Source organism: Lagopus muta, chromosome Z, assembly GCF_023343835.1.
Source record: "Lagopus muta isolate bLagMut1 chromosome Z, bLagMut1 primary, whole genome shotgun sequence".
Lineage (NCBI taxonomy): Eukaryota > Metazoa > Chordata > Aves > Galliformes > Phasianidae > Lagopus > Lagopus muta.
The window spans coordinates 23,137,652-23,161,627 of NC_064472.1; the positions used below are offsets into that span (position 1 = coordinate 23,137,652).

General features: G+C 43.3%; 1 protein-coding gene across 1 annotated transcript in view; it reads left to right on the top strand.

Moving 5' to 3' along the window:
- The first annotated feature begins 4,671 nt into the window (after window positions 1–4,671).
- The window catches only part of HOMER1 (homer scaffold protein 1), a 94,046-nt gene continuing 74,741 nt past the window's right edge, over window positions 4,672–23,976 (top strand). The window contains exon 1 of the mRNA XM_048931428.1: window positions 4,672–4,735. Coding sequence (XP_048787385.1) covers window positions 4,731–4,735 — 5 coding nt within the window. The 5' untranslated portion in view covers window positions 4,672–4,730. The remainder of the gene's footprint in view (window positions 4,736–23,976) is intronic.

Sequence of the window (23,976 nt, forward strand, 5' to 3'; positions counted from 1 at the left end):
ATTCCTTTGCCCTTCAACAGAACTTTTGTTCCTTTATTTGCGTTGACAACACTCAAAATATTTGGACCACAAGACTATGTTCTTTCATGTTTTGGTTTGATAGACCAAACAAGCCAATCTTTTTTTTTTTTTCTTTTCTTTTTTTAATTCTCAAATAACTGCTCTCAAGTTCCCTAAATATCTTTAGCAACTGTCTGGTTTTGGTACAGCTGTAGTACCTTTTCTTGAAAGTGCTGACTAGAACCTAGAGGAGATTGCATACCAAATCTTTCAAATGGGATTTCCATGTTACAAGCATGTCTGCCTTTTCCACAAGAATGATAGCTCATAACCAATATGTGACTTACCAATGCAGATATGGTTTTGTATGGAGAATACAGAGGTACTAAGAAGGGTTAGTCAAAATGCAGACCCACTGTGGGGCTTCTTGCTTTTCCAGCTCTGTTCTGCTGCTGTTTCAAGACTTTGGCCATGCCAGTGGCCATGCTGGTACTCAGCAGGCTTGAGCTTTAGATGGCACAGCCATCTGCTTTTTTCCTACTATAGGTATCACACCAGGAGGTTCAACACAACACTGCTCTCAGAGATACTGGTGCTACTGCCAGGTTTACAAGCGTTGCCCCAGCTGGTCAGTTAGGGCAGTGGTGTCAGAAGAGGTTTGGCAGCTTGGCTGCTGCCTATGAATACACATGCCAGGAATATGCTGCTTCGTGGCAGGGCAAACAGCAGCCTCTCTCCCACAACATACTGTGCTTTGCTCTGCCTGAAGCCATCCATCTCTTGTTTCATGGTGGCACTTCTTACAGAGAGTTACAGCCACTGATCTGCTGACGGTTTCCATCAGGCAGAGTGTTCTACAGCTCAAGGCTGCTGTCTGAGAGCAGGGAGGAAGGGAGGGAGGGAGGGAGGGAGGGAGGAAGGGAGGCGGGAAGGGGAAGGGGAAGGGGAAGGGGAAGGGGAAGGGGAAGGGGAAGGGGAAGGGGAAGGGGAAGGGGAAGGGGAAGGGGAAGGGGAAGGGGAGGGGAGGGGAGGAGAGGGGAGGAGAGGAGAGGAGAGGAGAGGAGAGGAGAGGAGAGGAGAGGAGAGGAGAGGAGAGGAGAGGAGAGGAGAGGAGAGGAGAGGAGAGGAGAGGAGAGGAGAGGAGAGGAGAGGAGAGGAGAGGAGAGGAGAGGAGAGGGGAAGGGGAAGGGGAAGGGGAAGGGGAAGGGGAAGGGGAAGGGGAAGGGGAAGGGGAAGGGGAAGGGGAAGGGGAAGGGGAAGGGGAAGGGGAAGGGGAAGGGGAAGGGGAAGGGGAAGGGAGGGTTAAAAAAAGAAAGATTAAGTAGGAGATTGCCTTGGAGAGATAATTTCCTTGTCTCTGTATCTCTTTTACCCTACTCAGGATCTTATCTGTCCCTATACTTTTACGTTATTACTTACAGAGGAGTATGAAATATATCGGACATTTCACCAGTCAATGAAGACATTCTTGATATCCACCCCACAGCTGTTCTGGAGATAGCAATTTTTCTTTGTCCCTGGATCTTCTCACACCTCTGCTTCTTGAGTGCACTAAGAATTCTTCCCCCAGGGCTCTGTGTCAGTTTGGTTTCTTTTATATTTTTTCTTTTATCTTCAGCCTTAGTGAATTCTGTTTTTGCACCCATGCAGTTGGGAAAACATAATACTTCATGCAAGCCAAATATGCGAACAAGTTGAAAGGCAGAGACAGATGGAGCCATCTCTGTGATATCTAAACAAAACACTTTGGACATAATGAAATACTAAAGCATTTTCATTAGTGTGTGAGCTTTAGCTGAAAGAACAAAACTGACGCAACACTTAGTCGTCTATGGATTTAGAGCCTTCATTCCTTTGCTCTTGACCCGCTGTTACTGCATGTAAAATGTCATGAAAGCCCTTTAGAAGCTAATCAATCTAGACTCCTTGCTACTTGACATCAGGGAATATATTTATAAGCTGCATGCTGCTTACATTTGTCTAGACTGAATTATTTTGATCACAGTCTATTTCACTCTCATCACCGCTGTAAGGTGGCAGAAAGAGCTGGTGTGGATCTTGTCTTTTTCCAGATAGCAATTGAGGCTGCCAACAACTATTTAATGCCAAAAGTTAGTAGATCTAGCTTGATTTTCAGTGGAACATACATTGAACTCCATGTACCTCAGAGTGAGCATACAAAACCAAAACAGAAAATGATAATAGCCATCCAGAAAGACAAAGCAGATTAATCACAGCAACGGTGTGACACAGGACAGTGACACTGAGTCTCTGCAGCTGCCCTAGTGCTGAGGCCTCACTGCGCTGAGTTACTGTAAGAAATGTAAAACTAAGGAAGCTGCTGTTTTCTCCTTGTGATGCTATATGCCTCACAAGGAAAAAGCTGTGGGTACAAATGATTCATGCAAAGTTTATTGTGCTTAGTTTTTGTTTGTTTGTTTGTTTTGTTTTTTGTTTTTTTGGAGGTTTCCCTTGCTATTTAACTTGTTTGCTTCATTTCCATTCATGCCATGGCTATAATTTTTATAGGTCAGATGCTGAGGCTAGGATCAGTAACACACACAAATGTATGAACTACAGCCACTTGTGGAAGTGCCTGCCTTCACCCAGGGAGGTAGGATAGGTCCTCTCTTCCATTCCAGCCTCTTTCTGGGAGACCTCAGTCTCTGTGATAAGAACCCTCTGTTGAGGAGCAGGTGCGAACGCACCGTTGCTTTGCTGTGTTTCACAGTACCATGCCCAATCCGTTGGTAAAACCTGGATCTTCTGCCATTTCTGCAGAGGGGCTGACGTCTGCACCTCACTGGTATCTTCCAGTATACTCATTGTAGTTTAATAGGCTTGGGGTGGCTACAACTTTTCTTGGACAGGGAAAACTGTGGAAGAGCAGAGGCCAGGACGCGTCCCACCCCGCAGCACTGCTGCCCTGCCTACCAGCAGCTACACTTGATACAGACAGGCGGGTGCCCATCGGCGGGACGCGGAGTATCGGGGCTGCTCTGCTGAGTGAGGTGCAGCGGGACACGTTACCCGCTGCACGGCACCGCAGAGAGACGCGGACAAAAGGAGCGCTGTGGGCGCGCTCGCGGTGCCGGCTCCGTTCCGCCTGCACAGCCGTGCCGGCAGCCGTCTTTTGGTGATATCGGAATGCCCGTGCGGTTCCCTCGCGGGTCGGGGTCGGGGGTCAGGCCGTTCGCGGAACGCCCTCAGTAATCGGCCCCGCGAGCGGGATGCCATAGCCGCCGCCCCGGACCCGGGCCGCCTCCGCCGCCCCGTGGGCGGGCGCGGCGTTGCCGCGGAGACGGCGCCGCGGGGGCGGGCGGGTGCCGCCGGCGCCCCGGGGAGGTGCACGGAGGCGGCCGCAGCGCGCCGAGCCCAACACCCTCGCCCGCCGCCCCCCCCGTCGCCATTCCCTATTATAGAAGCGCTTCCGGCGGCGCGGGCCGCTCTGACATCATCCCCCGCACCCGGTGACGTCAGCGCCGGGAGCAGTGCGTGACGTCGGTGCGTAGGGGAGCGCGGTGACGTGCGCTACTTAAAGCTCCCCGGGCGGAGGATGGAGGCAGAGCGAGCGGGTGCTGCCGCGAGCAGCGGCTACCGGGCTGCGGGCGCTGTAGGGCCCCGGCCGGATCCGTTCCCGCTCCTACCCTTGTTCCCGTTCCGGCTCCTGTCCCAGCCCGGGGGCGGTGGGACGGCTGCGGGCTGCGCCTGCGCCTGCCCACCTCGAGAGCGGGCGGCGGCAGAGGTGTGAGGTGGAGGCGGGCGGCCGCAGGCAGCGGCTGTTAGCAGCCGGCAGCAGCCGGGCAGCAGCCGGGCACCGCCTGACGCGGCGCTCACTCCCCCCGCCCGCTCCCTCCCTCCCTCCTTCCCTCCCTCCTTCCTTCCCCCTGTCCTCCCGCCCCACCGCCGGGTCTGAGCCCGCGGCCCCACCGCAGAGCAAGCGCGACCCGGCGGCGGCCGTCCCTCCCGCCCCCCGCCCGTTGGCAGCACCCGGCCCGCCGCGCCCCAGAGCGATGCCCGCTCGCTCGCCGCAGAAGAAGGCGTGACGGCCAGGCGCGAACCCGCCGCGGGAAGGAGGAGCGGCGCCCCGCGTCTCCGCAGCCGGGGGCAGGCGGGCGGATCGCGGCGCCCCGGTGCTCGCCACCAGCCGCCGGGAGCCCGATGCCTGTGCCGCGGCTCGCTCTGCCGCTTTGGGGAGATGCACGGCTGCCCGCCGCGCTGCTAGTGGGAGCGGCGGCGCGGAGCCCTGCGCGCACCGCCCGCCCCGTCCCGCTCCGCCTCTGAGGCGCGCCGAGCGCTCGGTGACCGCGCACCGCCCGGCGAGAAGCGCCGCAGCCGCCGGCAGCCCCGCGCGGAAAAAGGCGAGCGCCTTCCGCCCGCCCTCCCGCCCGCGGTTGGGGACACGTCCGCACGCCGAGTCGCCGCCGCACGCCCGGTCGGGAGTCGGAGCTGCTGCCTGCGGACGCCCGGCGGGGCTGGCGGCCATGCGAGCCCGGCCCGCGGAGGGCGCTCCGTAGGGCGCGGGTGGTCCTGCTCGGTTCGGCTCGGCCGCTGCCAGCCGGCGGCGCGACCCCCGGGCCTGCGCGGAGAGGCGCGGGCAGCCCAGCGCAGCGTACCCACCGCCGCCACGGGGCTGCGGAGCTGCCGGCGCGGCGAGGCGCGGCGCGGCGAGGAGCGCCCCGGGGACGCGGCCCGCGCGGCACCGCCGGTGCCCGGCGCCGCCGGCCGCCATGGGGTAAGCACCTCGCGGGGCCGCCGGGCTGCGGCGGGGCGGGGTGGGGTGGGGTGGGGGCGGGCGGAGAGGACAGCGGGTGCCGCTGCTATCGGCGCCGAGCGAGGCTGCGGAGCGCTGTGCGGGGCTCTGTCCGCCGTAGCGCGCCGAGTGCCGGATCTGTCCCTGTTCGGCGCTGGCGGGCGATGTGGCGGGGAGCCTGCAGCGCGGCCGGGGCTCGTTGTAGCTCTCCTGGAGTCTTCTGGGGATATCGAGCGTGTAAGGTGCCCACATGTGAGGAAGGCTCTCAAGAGACCTGCTTCACAGCGCGTCCCCCAAATACGTGGGGTAATCTACCCGAAATTTTAAGCAGATGGGAAGGAATAAATTCTTTGAGACAAAACTAGCTGCATCTAATCTAGGAGACATAAGAGTGGCATAGATACCTGTGGAAACTTTCCACGTTTGCAGTCTCGCATTTGTACAGAGAAATGATGAAATAATGCTTGCTTGCGGTGCTTGCCTGCTAACCTCTGGATGGAGTGGAAGCTCGTCCATGTTCCAAAGCAGCAGAAGCACGACGTGATTTGGGTAACTGCAAGGAGGCAGGCTTTTAATGCATCAGTAGGACAGTGCTTTCCTGAGACTGCTGTATAGCTCAGGGTATAGGAGTTACAACTCGAGTCGTTTGTTTTTTGGTCATTCAGGAATTTGGATGTGAAATTAGAGTAGTGCAGTAACGTGGAGCTGCAGGTGCATCGCTCCTCCAGCTGTCAAAGGCACATGGAACTCTCCAGTGTACGAACCTAACTGTGGTGGTGGTGGCAGCTGTTTCCCATCACACCGAGTCAGCAGGGAACGTTCACCGTGCAAGATGTAAAAAGGAACGTCTCGTTAGTCATTAGCTTTTATTTTCCACTTAAAAAAAGGTCCGTGCAGAATAAACCCAAACTTGCAGCCGTCTGCATCTTCAGGGAAGTGGTCATATGTTTTGAAAGCCTGGCAAAAGGCTGAATGGTAGTACACCGTTTGGGGGCTTTGTCCTTAAAGCTGCTGAACAGGCATAGAATTTTTCATGTTTTAAAATTCGAATAATGGAAAAGCACATTTATTTAAATCCAGTATTATTTGCAGATATGTTGTTTAGGTGTAGCTTACTGCAAATACTGGGAACTGTTGAGTAATAAGCATTGTTGTGCTGTTTTTCCTCTAACAGAGCTTTCTGAAAACAAATATTTGATTTAAAAAAAAAAAAAAAAGATTAAAAGCTCCCTCCATTTAATAAACTCAGTATTTATAATTTAATGGATTTATTTATAATAAACCCAGACTGCTGCTGGTGTGTGAGTGCTGCAGTTTCTTAATGAGCAAACTGATATCTGTAGAGAGTGGTGAAAAGAGCGAATACTGAAAAACTATACAAAAATATTTGGAGAAATTATGCAAAGGTATTTTTGTGATGACTTCAGGGTGATATCTTAGCACTGAGGTCAAGACAGCAAAAGTTGTTGGCATGTGTTTTGAGGACCCTTCAGACGATACACATTGAGGTATGGCAACAGTGTTCCTTTGCAGACTCTCTTTTAACAAGATGGAGATACACTCAGATTTCTGGTTGTTATTGATGTCCCCCCTGCCATGCAAGTTTGGAGGAGCACATCTAAGCCTGTACCAAGCCTGTAGATCTGCAGTTATGTACTGGGCATTTGCTGATGTTCAGAGTCTTCTTTCAAACGCTGTTTTGAATTAGCATCTAAATGCAGTTCCCTATGGATTTGGGGCTATTTTGAGACCAACATGTACTAGAATCTTAACACTGCAGTTATCAAAATAGTCTTCTCATACTCTGCTAAGGTCTTAAAATCGAGCCTTTTAGAAGCAAGTTGGGAAATGGCTGATAATCATGCATCCGTGCATGTGAGGACTGCTTCAAAAGTAATGCCTCCTATTTTATTATGTTGAATCACAGGATCAAGGGCACGTGTCAGTGGTATGACAGTAAAGCTTGGACCTTCCCACCAATATCCCATTCCATGTTGTTGCTGTGTGATAGATGGCAGCATGAGGGGCACCCTGACAAAATGCCATCTGACATGGAAGTGTGAATGAAGTGAAGGTGTGGCACTGAATTCTTCCATCCACTTCCATCCAATTCTTCCAAAGATAGCATCCGCTGACATTCACAGACACTTGCTGGAAGTTTGTGGAGAGCAACCTTTGGATGTGAGTAGAGCGAGGCAGTGAGTGGTGTGTTTCGGCAGTGGCAATAGGGATGTGAAAGACAAGCCACGCTAGGGACACCCCTGCACAGATGTCAGACCATGAAATGAAGAGCATCTTGATCTGCTGCTCTGTGCAAGTTGGCTAAAGTAGCAAAGATATACTCTATCAAATAGAGTTATTGTGCTCTTCCTATCTGTTGAGGTTTCCATGGGAAGAAGTAGAATGCATTACTTTTTGATCAACCTTTGTATATTTGGTAGTTAATGGATGTTGCTGTCATGGCATGAGTTTGTATGGTGAATCTGTAGTGTCTGGATGGTGGAGAGTTTACTTTTATCTATGGTCTGGGCGAAGAGAAATTGGAACTGGGGAGAAATAATTACTTAGCTAACCAGCAGTGCCTTTCTTAGTTTTATGTGTTATTATGAAGAATTCCCTGTTCTGATAGAATAACTCACCCTGCATCGCTAGTTGAGCACCATCTGACAAATGAAGTAGCTGTTTGGTAAATATCTAGCTGTAGGTTGCTGGTCTCTGAAGCTGTTCTGCAGTGAAATACTTGAAGCTGCAGTGAGAACCTTGAAGCTTGAGAGCAGCTTATAGGGTGTAGCTATTCTTCTTGGTTCTTTGCCTCTGAAGTCTGTGTGTGTCTCTCTTTACTCACAGGAGAAGGTAAATGAATGAAGCCCCAGGGGCAGTGCACATGTGCTCTAGTTCCTCTACCTGCCACTCATTCCTCTTTTAATTTGTCCTTCCTTTTGCATAAGAAGTTTTGAGCAGTAGTCACTGTCAATGCAGGCCTTTCTCTTGGATTGTCCCCACTGGATGACTGTTCTTCAATAAGAAAACCTTAACTTTTACATAAATCAGAACTCAGTATGTTCTGTGCTAGTTCATAATGTCTCTTTTCTATTGCCAATACAAAAGTATTGAGCAATAAAAAAAAGTGATAGTACTGTACAGTTGGTCATCTTCGAGCTGAGGTTTGGTTATTTTAAAAATTCCAAAGAAGTAGATCTTAAGTAAACATACTAAGAATGCGTATTGGTAGCCCAGATTAATGTGTACATAGCTGAGTTAAATTTTATTTTGAAAGCTGCAAATTATTACCTTATTTTACTGGTTATTGGTACTGCCTTTACTTGAGCTGGTGGCGGGGGAATTAGAGCTTGATGCTCGTAGGCTGTGACGCCATCATTACTAAGTCTTAGTGGATACAGTTCATGCTAGAAGCAGTATGGAAGCCACAAAGCCATGGATTCTACTAAAATCAAGAATCTAATGTTCTGTAAAACCTAGTCTCTTGGATTAATTCCTAGTTTATCAATGTGTAGTTTCTCTGTAACAATTTTTCTTCATGGTCTTTTGTTCTGCGGACAAGTATCCAACTTCATTTTACTAGCTTTTCACTCATCCTGAATGACAAGGAATTACAAGGTAGAAGTTTCTTTAGATCTTCTTGTTGCTGTCATGTCACATTAATCAAGGTGTCTTTATAAAGACTTCAGCTTCTCTTCACTTTGGGCTATATTTAGTATGTTATCTTCCCAGAGATGGTTGTGGTATATGTCAGTTTGAGATGGCAGAATTACAATACTGGAGTTCTTAAGCTGGCTAGAGAGTATTGTGGAAGATGAATATTTTGAGATGTACTTTTTAACATTATCGTTGCCTGGAAATAAGTATTTCATTTTAGTTCTTTTCAGTCAGTGGAAAATGGCAGTTGCTGGTTGGTCTGTTCTTGGTTCCCACCCTTGTTGAAGCATAGAGGGTTGGTCAGATGCATGTCTTCAAGGCATTCAAGGTATAGGGTCCCAATCTGATGAGAGTATTCTACAGCTGATTGTTCTACGCTCAAGCTTGTAATAACTCCTACGAAACCAGGTTGGAGCTTTAGAATCTAAAATTATATGAAAATCTACGCAGCTTGAGCATATGAAATAGACAAATATTGCTGTGGAAACTGGCTTTTGTTTGCTACCTGGTGACTTCTTGCTTTTTCAGGTGTTTCGTAGTGAATTCTTGACCTTAAACTTTTTGTTTTTCTTTCTTTAGCAATACAGCAATACAATGCTGTTAGGAACCAGAATCTTAGTTAGCGATTGGATTTGACCTCACTTAAGTTCTTTGACCTTTTTCATTCTCACACAGATTAATGAAGCTCCCAAAGCTTCCTTTTAGCAACAGTTCCTTCAGCAGTACTCCTGACACAGAAATACTGCAGATAAGAGGGCGAAAAGGTGCAGCTCCTTCTTGGTAGTTTGGTGTTACTGTGATTCATGGCCATTTTGCTATCTCAAGTGTAAAACAAGATGCTTCTTGTGGGAAAGCAGTGGCAGCAAGTAATTTATGCTCTCTTCTGTAACATTGTGTAGGGTGTAACAGAAACAGATACTCACATACAGTGATTGTCCTTTAAAAAAATTAGTAAGGTATAAATACCTGGACAGATGGATATGTAAATCAGCACTGAATGGTTAATAAACCCTTCTGTCAGACAATAATGCACAGAGACCTCAGTCCTGCCTAAATTGTCTTCTGTCACAGTAGTTTTATGACTATAAAATAAGCATGAAAAGACTAAAACAGCTTTTCTGAATGGGCAATACGTAAACAAGTGTCCTGACTGCCATGGGGGATGTCTTCATGCTAATCAGTGAAGGGATTCGTAATACCTTAAGGCTGCATTTGATCTGCTCCAATATTGCCATGCATTGTAAGGAGAGTATAGACCAGCTCTTGAGTGAAGTCCTAGTTCTGCTGAAAAACATGTAAATCCTTCTAATTCATTGTGTTGAGATTATTTTTACTCACAGTAACTGTAGGCAAACATCAGATGAATGTTTTGTGTGTGTCTTTGTGATCTCTCTCTCAAAGAGCTCCCACCCTGCTACTACTACCATCACCTTGCAGGACACTTAACTGTGTGTCAGGCCTCTCCTTGAGGAGATTTCTGGTCTTGAAACCAGAGGGAATGTAACAGACCAGTATACTGTAACAGGCTGTCACTTCTGATTAGGGGAGGCAATGACACCTAACTGGCATTAGACCATTTCTGTTTGCGAATTAATAAAATAAGTGGAAGTCAGTGCCTTTATGGAAATTCTGTTGGAAAACTTTACTTTTCAGGATTATCTCTAAAGACTGTAACTAGATGTGTCACACACAGCCTTCTGAATCTATGCCTTTGTGCTAGTGTGCTACAAGGAGAAGATGTTACCTAGCGATGCAACTCTGACTTACTACTAGGTTTTCAGTAGTAAAGGTGCCTGGGGCATAGTTTTAGTTGAGTCTATGTTTCTCCATTTTTTTTCCAAGATGAGTGCCCATCTAAACCGTGCAAATGTCATGTGCATATTAGAAGCTTAGCATTTTCACACTTAGATATCTTTAATTTTGAAGTTGTTAAGCCTGAAGTGTCAAGGGCTGTTCACTTTCCTAGATCAGGAGCTCTTTTATTTAAGAGGCAAGGGAGTGAGTGTGCTGTAGATGTACCCAGTGACCCTGGGACCTGACATGGAGCTCTCACCACTGTAGGCATATACTTACACATATTCTTACAGTATGCTTGTGTCTTCACAGTGCCTGTTGTATCTGAAGCAACCCTTCATGTGGCTGTAGTCATACTAACAAGGAAGAGTAATAGTGAGCACTGAAACGAATCATTGTGTATTACTTAAGAGAACTTTGTACATTTTCCTTTGGATGCTATTTTAGGCTGAAATGTATATTTAAAGGCATTTCTTATGAAAAAGCCATCTGTAGGTTCTGCAAGCATGGTTTTTATTTCAGTGTTTCATGCTTCTCTCCCTGCAAAGCTTTTTGAAACGTGTCTGGTCTTAAATAAGGTGCTATGGGTGTGGAGGAATTGCACCACTAAATGTCAGTTTTCAGATCTACTTGTGAATATAGGTTTCTTTTCCTGATTCTGTTTTGAGTATCTTAGTTTTTATTTTTCCTGAGGCTCGGCAGTTCAGGATCCACCAAAATTAATATGTTCAAGACAGAGGTAAGATGTGAAAGAATGCTAGAGGAAGCTGTATTTTTATCCCATTTGGGTCTTGCATTACTGGGTACTGTTGCATCAGCACAGAGTCCCAGTGGTAATGTTAATGTTGTCTGCTCCATTCTGCAAAGTAATGGAATTGTGTTTGGATATAGTATTGATTTTTCTGGAACTGCCTCACAAATATAAATCTGGCAGTACTGCATTCTGTCACATTTTTCTGCTGGCCAATGTGTGGTGAATACCAGTCATCATTAAAAAATTTGGTCCAGGAGATTCTGTTTAAGCAATAAATAATGCTGGTTTGCCAGATATGAGCATATATTGACATTTACAATATCCTCGCAATGATTTTTTTCCAGATACAGATGAGCAAATTGAAGAAACAGTATAGAATCACAGAGGTTGGAAGAGACCACTAAAATCATCTAGTCCAACTGTCAACCCATCACCACCAAGTTGTTCAGTGCCACACCTACACTTTTCTTGCAAACATCCAGGGATGGTGACTCCAATCAGTAAGACAGGTTTTGAGTAATGGCTTTTACCTGAATGAAAAGGGAGGTGTTTGAAATATGCAGTTCCTCTCAGGTTTTCCTTCTTCTTCCATATCCACACGAACAGTTCACAGGCAGTGTTTTGTCCTTTTTTGTGGCTGTGTTCTTTGTCAACATATTGACATCAAGTTTTCACTGAGCTTCCCACCAGAAAGAGGGGACAATAGAAGATGTGAACTGCTTTTTCTTGTCTGAACTACAGCACAAATACCTAACACAAATACCTAACTATGCAATATGCCAGATAAGTATTTGACTGAGTTACTACTGTGTGTCTGTGCAAGTAGAGGAGTTGACACAGTCAAAGTGTCAATACAGGTGGGTTAGGCTTACCTTTCTCTGTAGCATTGTCTGCCTGACATGACATGATCAGAAAACCTCCAACAATTTAGAGCCATAGCTATACATGTCCTAGTTTGCTACTCAGTTTTGAAGCCGAAGTCTGGAAGATGTTTTTGAGACTTGTCCATTAGGTTGTCTCCCAGCTTTTTGAGCAGTGGCATTTTTCTCCCATTCATAGTGCCTTTCATCATAAAGACCATATTAGATAATACCATAAAGGTTCTAGAACTTTTAAAAACATGCTTTTAAATGTCTTGTTCTGTCAAGAATATGTTATGGTCTTGAATCCATAACTAATTTTGAAGCTATTCTTGTAGTGAGATATGAGATCTTTCTTGAATTTTGAAAACTGAAGAATGACATTTATATGGTCAACACTTTACAGTGAAGTGTTGGTGAAATAAATCATCTTTGACATGTGTTCTCACAATTCCTACTTCTTATGCTTGTTAATTTCCAACAGTCTGCTAGACCTGGCTTGTCTGTACGAAAATCTGAAAGAGTATACTGGATTATACTGGAGAAACTGTTATATGTGTTTTCTCCAACACAGGGTTTACTGAGGACTATGATGCAATGCAGGGTGGTCTTAGAGTGCATAGTGGTTTAGTTGCCAACAAAAATAAGCATATGCAAAAAATGTATGCTGTGTGACATTGTTGTCAAATTATTGCATAAAAAACAGGGGCCCTAAGCAGATGCTTGGCCAGTTGACCTTGAAACTGGGAGGCCTTTTTTTTTTGCACCAGTTGCATTTTCTGCTGACTTTATCTCTTGTATATAGACATATAATCTACAATTAGACAAGAAAATTTATCCTTGTTTAAATTATTTTCAGGTTCTAGATAATGTTTTCCAAACACTTTGTCAACACCCCAGTATATGCTTCTTCCATGCCAATAACTGTTCTTGTTCTACAAAACATGGAGGAAATTCCTTTGTGTGATTTAGCAAGCCTGCTGCCTAGACATGTAGAACATCTAGACTTAAGTAGTTCTGAGGTTCCTGCCAGGAAATAATAGACATTGCTAGGGAAGAGGTGGTTTTTGAAACTTCTATCATCTTGAACAAGAGATATCTATAAGCAGGATGGCACAATAGCATTTAACCCTGTTGACTGGAATGTGACAGTGACGATGACTAGTAAGTGAAAAAATGAACAAAAAAAAGAGAATTCTGACTTCAGATGCCATTGAGCTTATAAACTAGTGTACTGTTATGCCAGAGGTCTGGAGAATTAGCGATCATGATCAAGTGTCAGACAAAGATGAAACAGGTTAGTGATTACTTAACTGCAAGTACAAAAGTTTGTTCTAAATTATCAAGTCACATATATGATCACTTCCTAAAGAATTGTTCATCTTTACTTGCTTGTATACACTGATATTTTTTTGCAGTTTATTATGGTATTAGTACTTTCTACTCATAACATTCTGTTTACTAGGTTACACAGTTCAGTTGCATAATAAATATTGTTTTTCTAAATGCAAAACCTATTAGAGATCAGAAATTGCCTGTTTCTTCTACATGGATTTTTATGTGATGGTTCAGTTAAGCCCCTCTATGATGTTTACGTGTAAGTTTTGGGTGACCTGACAGATCAATAGCTGGGGAAGCAGGATTTGGAGGCATGCTATGAATGCTTTGGGTGATTTCCCTTGCAGAGGCTTGTCAGGGGTGGGATATGTCTCAGAACCTGTTTTGCGTATGTATAGTGTTAACAATTAGGGAAACAGAGATCTGTCACTTGCAGTTATGTCTCATCAGAGATGCAGCCTCTATTTCCAACATTCAGTAGTTTACTAGGCTGTAAGTTATCCAGAGGGAGGGACTTGCTGGCAAGATAATGGCATGCTCAGAGTGAATTAAAGAGGCTTTATAGTTCCTGCAGCGCTCAGTGGGATGATACAAATTGATTTGTTACCTATGAATATAAAATTAATTTGTTTACCTTTCTAGGAGTCTAATTCAGTTCCTTGACACAGATGAAATAATCCAATTCTCATCTTGTGATGTGGGCCAATGATTCTTTTTGAAACATAGTCAGCAGCTGTAGCATCTTGGAAGGAATTCTGAATTCTTGGAAGACTAGTTGATGGTGTTAGTTTTGAAGTGCATGTCTATTCAGCCTGATTTGTTCTGCCTTTTGCATGTGTAAGTTGAGATACTTTGCTGGTAGGAGCATAGTTTCAGTGAGAGGTGTCTGCAGTGTAAATGCACATTGCTCTGGTGATTTGCTTGAAGGTGTGTCTTTCTGAGAGTTTAGTGTAAAACCACTCTAAACTGATTGCTAACTGGTGATTTCTTAATATTCAAGTGGAAGTTTTGTGAGTTTTAAGTTTGAAATCAAAGGAATAACAAGTGACAGACCAACTGGAATAAAAAACATTTCCATGTGTAGAAGACATTAAAAAAAAAATAACCCCATGCAGTATTATAGGCTTGGGGATGAGTGGCTGGATGATTATGAAGAAATAAGGGACCTGGGAGTGTTGTTTGATGCTCGGCTGAACATGAGCCCACAGTGTGCCCAAGTGGCCAAGAGGGCCAACGGCATCCCGGCCTGCATTAGAAATAGTGTGGCCAGCAGGAGCAGGGAGGTGATCATCCCCCTGTGCTCAGCTCTGGTGAGGCCGCACCTCGAGTACTGTGTTCAGTTTTGGGCCCCTCACTACAGGAAAGACATTGAGGCCCTGGAACGTGTCCAGAGAAGGGCAACGAAACTGGTGAGGGGTCTGGAGCACAAGTCTTATGAGGAGTAGCTGAAGGAGCTGGGATTGTTCAGTCTGGAGAAGAGGAGGCTCAGGGGAGACCTCATTGCACTCTACAACTTCCTGAAGGGAGGCTGTGGTGAAGAGGGGTTTGGCCTCTTCTCCCAGGCAATGAGCAGAACAAGGGGAAATGGCTGCAAGTTGTACCAGAGGAGGTTTAGATTAGACACAAGGAAGAACAGATTTTTCTCTCAGAGAGTGGTCAGGCGCTGGAATGGCTGCCCAGGGGGGTGGTGGAGTTGCCGTCTCTGGCAGTGTTCAAGGGGCGTCTGGATTGTCTGGATGAGGAGCTAAGTGATATGGGTTAGTGCTTGTGGTGGCAGCGATGAAGAGAAGAAGTTGGACTAAATGATCTTATAGGTCATTTCCAACCTTGTGATTCTATTCTATGATTATATTCTATGATTAGTACCTTTAAGATAAAGAAGGTCTTGGTTGATGGGGGTGAGTAGTGGTAAGGAAGTATGGGTATTTCTGTATGAAGATGTACAGTGAATTAAACAGGAGTATAAAGCTCCTATTTAATTCTAAAACTAAAGAAGGTAGTGAAAGTACACTGCTAAGAAGCATTACAGGGAAAATTGCTAAAAATCATGATGCCAAGTGTGGAAACCGTATTTTTCAACAGAAATTCATTAGTGACAAATTCTGTCTCATGCTAATCTGGGAGGATAGATATTCCCTTATTTTTCTTTAGTGAGCAAGTTGCTGACAGGTCTGTTCATCAAAATTATGACTAGTATTGATTGTGTTCTCTTGAAGTCAAAGATGATCTGAAAAACATTAGTTAAGTTTAACTTCATCCAAAAATATTCATTTTCTAGTATTATCTTTGTTTGCTATGTAATTGCTGATTATCTCAGTGGAAGCAGTTAATGAAATTATTCTATGGTCTTGTTATCTTTCTGTTCCTTTTTAGGATCCAAAATCTACATATATCTCAGTTGACAAATGCATCAGTTTTGCCCCTGTTGGTGCATACTCTGAAATACAGCCATTAGGAGTTTGACACAGGTTATGATGAGACTTGATGGAGGACACAAAATCTCACTGAAGGTCAAATTAGAAAATACTAAATTTAGGAAAGCTTGCATAGTCAGTATTAAATTACTGGTGCGCATTTTTCCAGTAACAACCATCTTTGCCTATGCAGAGCTTCAGCATTATGCGGTAGCTGGTGGTATTGGATAAAAGACTTTTCTCCCAGGTTCAGTCTTTAAAAAAATACCAGAATTTATAGAAGTGATAGCAAGTCAATTTTTCATTTATTTTCTTTATTTTAAAAATGAAGTTAACAGTACAGTTTATATCTTCCAGATACTGAGATATCTTGTTTTTTGTTTACTCTTTTTTAAACTCTTTAGCCCATGAATCAAGCATCTCTGCGTTCAGTGCCACTATTCAAAAAATCCAACAGAATTTTGTTGCTTTTTTCTTGGTCTAGAATATAAACCTTAATTTTATATATTTTCTTCAGAATGTAGAAGCTTGCTGCTTTAGTGTCAAGTGTGATTTAGTGTGTTCTGCTGTGATCAGGACTTTTATGACCTGTTTTGTTTGGTTGGTAGGTGGACTGCACAAAGCAGCTTGTAGGCTAACATTGCTGTGTTCTGGGGCTCTTGTTTCTGCTGTTCTGTAAAGTTTCATAGCCAGTGAGATGCCTGAACAGAACTGCTGTTGAAATATGTTGGAATAGTGTATGTTCAAAGAGGTAGGGGGGTCAAGAAAGAATTAATGAGGTCAAATGAATGACCTGCAATGCTTGGGCCCCCATTTAAGACTCTTCTAAGGTGCCTCTCCTTCCACCACCACTGTCCCCACAAGAAATTCAGTGTGTTTGACTTTTTTGTTTGTTTGTTTTCTATGAAGTGCAGGTGCGTGGACACTGGTTTGTCTTGTGCTTTGCCAGCTGCCATGCCATTGTCATTAAATCTGTGAGATTTTAATCTTTCTGCTATATAGTTAATATTAAATTTATGCTGTGTAAGATGCTCTTTACTATTCTTAATTTTGCCAAGAGCTGTTATTATCTGTAAGCAGGTATAGGTACTCTGAGTGCATAGTAGCACAAGTACAGTTTAAGATGGATCAGGTGGAAGCTTTATTATGATCACAGTGGGAAAATATTTTGGTAGCATCTCCTTCTCTATTCCTGTTCTTTTTCCTGTTCTCTGCCCAGTGTTTGCAGCCACCCAGCTTATACACTGTTTCAGAAGAAAAAACAGGTGCGGAAAAACAACAATTTACATGTTAAGAAATCACTTGCCCATCCTTGGGAAGAGGGTTGGACTCCAGGCAATCAGTGCACGTTATTAAAGCCAGGTACCTGTCAGTGGGAGGAACGAGCTGTGTAAGTAACATGCTAACAGAGAACCAAACAGTGGATGTGTGGGGAGATGGCTCCTAGTGGAGCCTGTGGGCACAGCATGCTGTGTCATCTTAGCTCCCAAGAGGGGGAATTGGGGACAGTCACAGACTGTTAACTTTTAGTTGGAAGAAATGTTCTGTTAATAGGTCAGTGAAGCTTATCCTAATTACGAACTGGAAACAAATACAGAAGAGGAGTGGGTTTAAGTGAATCCTCTCACAGCTCTTCTGTTCATTTTGTTGGTTTCATGTTTTTTTTTTTGTTGTTGTTGTTGTTTAATAGCGAGAGCCTCATTTTCCCAGCCATAGCAGTCTTAACTCCTATCATTCTGTATGTTGACAATATGTTGTAGTTGTCTTGCAGTGCATGCTTGTCGAATATCCTCTCCCTTTCTACCCTCTCTTCTGCCTCTGGAACATCTCAAGGGCTTCTTGAGTGTTTGTTTGAGACTTGCACATACACAGTGGGTTGTGAGTTGTTTTTTTTGTTCTTGTTTTGTTTTTTTAACTGAATGGACTGTTTTAAAGGATTGCATGCTCAAAAAGAAGCCATTCACTTCAGCAGATGAGCCAAAATGTTATTAGATCAGATCTCAAAACTCTTTAGTGCCCTGCTTTTTGAGATTATTTGCTTCCCATGTCATACAGAAACTTTTATTTATTGGTACGTACTAATTCAAGTAGACATACAGATTTGTTTATCTTTGCTCACTTCGTTAAAGTTGTCTGCTTGTTCTTGTCAAATTTACCCTATATCTATCCATATTAAAGCTAATTTGCCTGACTGTGTACTTGTATATCTCTGAGCCCATAGTAGAGTATTGTGAGTTTTTTTTTTTCTTTTTTTTTTTCCTTGAAAGTCTGGGACTTTAAGATGTACAAATATAGTGCAACTATTCCTCATCCTTCCTGAATTACTCTAAAATTTCAGCCATTTCTTTATAATAGGAGCATTTTGTTTCAAAGATAGTAGATTTCTGAGAATTCCATGAAAATACAGGCAAGTTATGCCCTTAAAACCTGGGAGGTGTTAGGTGTAAACCTTTTTTTGGCTGGAACAGGTAGAAATGTTTTTTTGAACAGTGAAATAAAATTTCCTTTTACACAAATATTTTAAAATCTGTATTTCTACAGATATTTAGATATCTTGCTAAGGAAGAGTGATTGTCAAGTGCACCAACTTCTTATTAAATGTACTGTATGTAGAACTGAATGATAGGCTGTCTCTTTAGGATGAAACAAAATGGTGCAGATGTAGAATTGGGTGAATATGAAATCCTATGTAACGTTTCTGTTAGAATCTCCTGCTTTGCCTTCTGCAGATCCATCTTCTTACCTTTCTTCATATTTATTTTCTAACATTCACAGAATCGTAGAATCACCAAGGCTGGAAAAGGCCTCTAAGGTCATCCAGTCCAGCTGTCCACCTACCACCATTATTTCCCCACTAAATCATGTTGTTTAGTGCAACACCTAACATTTTTTTTGAACACTTCCAGGGATGGGGACTCCACCGCCTCCCTGGCAGCCTGTTACAGTGCCTAACCACTATTTTGGAGACAAAATTAATGTCCAACCTTAATCTCCTCTGGTGCAACCTGAGGCCATTTCCTGTTCATGCTGTTGCTAGGTCGAATCCCACCTCACCACAACCTTTAAGGGTTGTAGAGAGCTATAAGGTCTCCCCTGTGCTTCTCCCAGACTAAAGTCGTTGTTGCCTCAGCCACTCCTCATAAGACTTGTTCTCAGATCTGTTACCAGCTTTATTGCCCTTCTCTGGACATTCTCTAAAGCCTCAACGTCTTTCTTGCAGTGAGGGGCCCAAAACTGAACACAGTACTCAAGGTGCAGCCTCACGCGTGCTGAGGGATGATCACTTCCCTGCTTCTGCTGGCAACAGTATTTCTGATACAAGCCAGAATGTCATTGGCCTTCTTGGCCACCTGAGCACACTGCTGGCTCATGGCCAGCCACATCCGGAGGTCTCTTTTCTTCCACACACTGATTAATAGTTAGCCACATGATAATTTAGGATCACCATGGCAAAAATGAAATACATCCTTGTTGTCTGCTTTCACTAGGAGTAATACCACTGTTCTGGAATCTTTTCATGGAAGATACTTCTATGCAAGCCTGTCACAGAATCATTTCCAGTAATAAACAACTGCTGAAGCAAGTTACAGTGTGTTGTGATTCCCCATTTATTTTCTAAAACCAGCTATGACTCAAAATCCATTTAACATTACTGTCATCACTGTGCAGTGTAGTTTGACTAAGTGGGGAGGCCGACAATGCTTTTGCTTAGTTATATACCGCTTAATATTAAAAATTGTTTCATCATTTTAGTAGTTTTGCCATTGTCTGTTAGAGTTATTTGACATCACGGAATCATGGAATCACCAAGGTTGGAGAAGACCTTCAAGATCATCCAGTCCAACCATTCATCTATCTCCAATAGTACTCACTAAACCATGTCCCTCAACATAAAATCCAAGCGCCATCTAAAGAATTTTAGAAATCCAGTGTTTGTATAATTATTTAGTGTTCTCAATCTGATTTTTAATTTAATAGGAATGGTAATTATTTCAAAACATGGTATGTAGTTGTACCATTTTTGAAATTTCCTTGCTCACATGTAAGAGCAGAGCAATGAGGAGAAAAAGAATGTGGGAGAAATTGCAGTTTTGTGTAGCATGCACAAAGGACCCTTGAGGAGATGGGACAGGAGTTGACAGGCCAGGGTTGGGACCTTTCCTGCCTAAGAATAGGCAGTACTGGGCATTAGAATGTCTACTGTAGATTTTTAAAGTGAATATTGTAAGCAAAGGCTACAGCTTATGCTTGGAAAAGCAACGTATTAGGGCTAACCAGAGCTGATTAGGCCAGGTAGGTGTCTTGTGGATTACTGGCAAGACTTTACTTTCTGTTTACCAGTTACAGAAGGCAACTTTCATAGGAAAGAGAATTTGAACACATAAATGAACTGTTTTCTTCTAACTTCCTGTGAGTTATGACCATTAGGTACTGCACAATATTGGATTTCACACTGAAGCACTGCAGTTGATCAAAACTTCAGATCCTTGAAAATCTAACAATGCAGTGTTGTTTCTGGCACAGCTAAAGGTATTGTTTCCTTAACCTTAAAGATTTAATGGAATGTTCTAGCCCATTTTTCTCTTCTCAACTCCTGACAAATTGCTGCTATTACTTTTGATGATACAGTAACTCAGAAGTGGTCAAAGATCTAATATTAAATGGGAACAGAACAGTATAGAAAACAGCTTGAGGGCAGAGCTCTGTGCTGTATTATTTAGTGCTAAAATACACTGTATGAAGTTAGCCACTGAATGTTACATATTTAAGTATATATACTTATATAGTAACTTCCAACTGAATATGAAAAACCTTCTAAGGTTTTTAGGAACTAATTCCTAAGCTTTTACTGATTGTCAGTAAGCCTGCCTTAAACCCAGAGCCTAGCAGTAAAAGCAGGCTTAAGAGTGTAAATGTAGAAGTAGATAAACAACTGGTGGTGTGGAAGAGATTTCCGTCTGGTTGCTTGTAACTTTTTTTTCTTACTATTTCAAATCGTGTTCTAAGACATTAAAGCACTTATTATATGTATAAAATAACAAAAGCAAAATCTTAAGATTTACACATTTCATGAGTACACTGAATATGTTTCAAATATTTTATCTTAATTCTCACTTCACAGTTGTTACTTCTGTTCAGATTAAGTCTGTATTAGAGCATTTTTCATACATCATACATCAAGAAGGCAAGCTTACTCAACACTATCACCATAAGCTACTGTGTATTTATCAGACTTCAGATTTCACACAGCATTTTTTGAACTACATTTTTTGGACTGAATTTCTGTATTTTACTATTGCTTTGCATTTCGTTTAGATCTTGTCGACACTGACTCTTGAGAAACCACTGTTCATATTTGGATGCCATTGCTGACAAATTAGTTTTGACTGTAACTGCACTTTTAACTGTTTTCTTATTAGGATCTCTCATGAAGCTGCTTAGAGAAACAAAAGCTTGCGACCGTTCTGCAAACAAGCCAGGGAAGGTATTCTTTAAGGAGTTGTGACCTTCATGTATTGTCATTTTGAAAAAGCAGTATGGTTTTTTTTGTTTGTTTGGTTTTTTTTTAATCCTAAACCTACGGATAATCAGCAAGAGTGCAACAGATCGTGCAGAAGATTAATGCTTTCTGACAGAAGGAGAAATTAGCTTGGGTGACAGATAGTACAGGTCCTCAGAAGCTTAGTGCAGAATTACCACCTGCAAAAACGTGTGAAGTCTACCAGAGAGCAGTCTTTGAGATTGCCGCTGCACGTTGAGCACGCCGGCTGCCACATGTCATGGTTGTCTGTGTGTGTTGCTTTAGTGTTCTGAGGGCAGCAAAGTTGTTCTCCAGGCTTCACCGTGGGTATGACAGCCTGTGGTTGTACTCCTCCACATCAGAGCACAGGAATGTCGTCTCGTTTTGTTTTGAGCATACAGAGTGTCATCTCCCTCAGAACCTCTTGGTACTGGAATCTGAGGAGTGAGATCGTACTCCATTTGCAACTTGCAGGTGTGATGACGAGGACTTGCAAGCACATATTGTTGGAGTTGTCTTGAAAACAATCTTCCAAAACGGGAAGTATGGGTAATGCACACTGGAAAATCATAGTTAAGTTTTTAAGATCCATGTCGGGAAAACAGAAGTGACTGAGAAAAGGGACATAAATTTTCATTCTTACTTGCTTTTCATTACTTGGATACTTGAGAGCTCTTTTAGCTGAGCTGAGTAGAAGGATATCATTGGACTGGACTTGTTTATTTATCTTCTTTTGTCCTGCTGGTGGGGAAGATAGTTCTGTTTGAGGATTCGTAACTCCTGTTGTATTTCAACATTTTTGAGATCATAGGAAATGTTATATGATGTTTTGGGTCTATTATGTCTGTGTACGTGGTGGGGGCAAGTGTGATTGGATGACTAAGATAAGAGTGGGACAAGAGTGGAGTAGGCCATTTTGATTTATGACATTTCAGCTTATCAAGTTGACTGTCAATTAGCATGAAGACAAATGATTAAATAAATGCAGAAATCACTTAATCTTTCCCCTCCGAACCCTTCCTGGTATCCCTGTCCCCATACTGCAGATATTGCACAGCTCCCTCTATGCACAGAGCAAGAGTCAGTGTCTGGTGACTTCTTTTCTTTTACTGTCCCTATTCCTTATGCTATTCCTTCACAAGTCAATATCTCCCCAGTCACCTACTCTTCTGTCATCCTTCTATTCCTGCTTGGGTAGGTCCAGACCCTGACTGGCTGACTCCCACTGTGCTTCTGCTTTCTGTATCTCTCTTCCTGCATTCCACAAGTTGGTTCCTGACCATCTTGTACATTTTGCAACACCTCTCCTACCAAAACCATGTCAACTTAGCCCAGCATCAAGGGAATTATTATTATTTTTTTTAGCATACTGGAAGGGCAGGCTAGTAAGGATGTCAGCTAGTGCTGTAGAAAATCATACCTGCTTCTCTAATTTTATAGCAATTAAGAAAACAGAAACCCTGCCTTAAGAAGATGTAGATGTTAAATCAATGTGAGCATGATTTAGGAGTCATAGTAAACAAAAGCATGGTAGTATGGTGGTCTTTTAGCACTAGGGTGGCACAGTCTGGAATTATCAGACACATCAGTGAATGATACTAGAATGATAATCCTTTTTTTGTTAATGCCAATCATGGGTTAGTGAGGAAAGTTCTTTCTAACCTTTTGTACTAACTTATGCTTCACTTGTGAGAGCTTTAATTAATCCCAGATATAGAAGAAGGAACACACAGGAACTTTCATTAGTTCCTGTGAACATTCATTAGTCTGCTTTTTTTGTGAAAAGAAGATGTTAAGATGTCAAAATGGAAAGGGTGGTTGAAAGCACAATTAATTTGACTATTAGGACACAGGACTGTCTCCTAAGCCGAGGCTAACACAGATCACATATCAACAAGCTGATTTCTCTATCAGTGATGGAAAATAAATGGTGTGACTCTACCTATTTGAATGCTGCTTGTCACACTTCTTTGGCTCACTCATTGCCAGGAGGATTTTACCACTTAATTCGTTTTAGTCTGTTTGACCGTTGTAATGTTGCAATCTAAGTGAATTAACAACAGCATACTAGCATTAATGTTCCTGCTGTGCGGGAGCAGACATTTCTGATAGTCCATCTGTGTTTCTGTGGCAGGCTGCTAGTTTCTCTTCTTACTTAAGATATTTCTGGAAAAATAAGTGCCTCTCTACAATTAGCGATGAGTTCTTGTCTCAGTTCTTACTACTGTCTTTAATGAGTAGTGAATACTGAGTACTAAGTTCTTTGTGGTCATGAAGGAATGTTAAGGGAAAGGTGAAAGAAAGGGAAGAGAAACAAGCTGATAGTTTCCACACAATTATTTTTTCTTTTTTAACTATGTTCTCTTCTCTTGCAGCTCTGTATTGACAAAACTACAGTTATCTGTGTATATGTGCATGTATATGTAGTTGTATACACACAGAGACATGCATACACTGCGTCTTGCACTTAACAAGAGAAGAAGGAAACTCTTAAATAAGTAACATCACTTCAATGGAGTTAATTTAAACTTCCAAACTGGTAGGGCATCATGAGCTGCTTTGATAACAGAAGAACAAAAAGTCTCAGAGTAAAGATTGGTTAGGAAAAGTTGTAAACATTGTGTTTATTTTACATATTAACTTACATTCATCTCTGAGTGTCTTAGCAAATGTAAAGTTAAAGTAGCTCTACAGTGTTGCCACAGAAAAGTACAAATGATGTAGCTGTACAGCAGCTTTGAAGGGCTGTACTGGCAAATCAGTGACGGATTCTTTAACAGTCTTCGTCCTGTAGAGATAAGGTAACTTCCATTTGTGTGAAGAAGTAATCAGTATAAATGTTCATCATCAAGTGTCAAAACATATTTTGGAGGCATCTGAAGTTT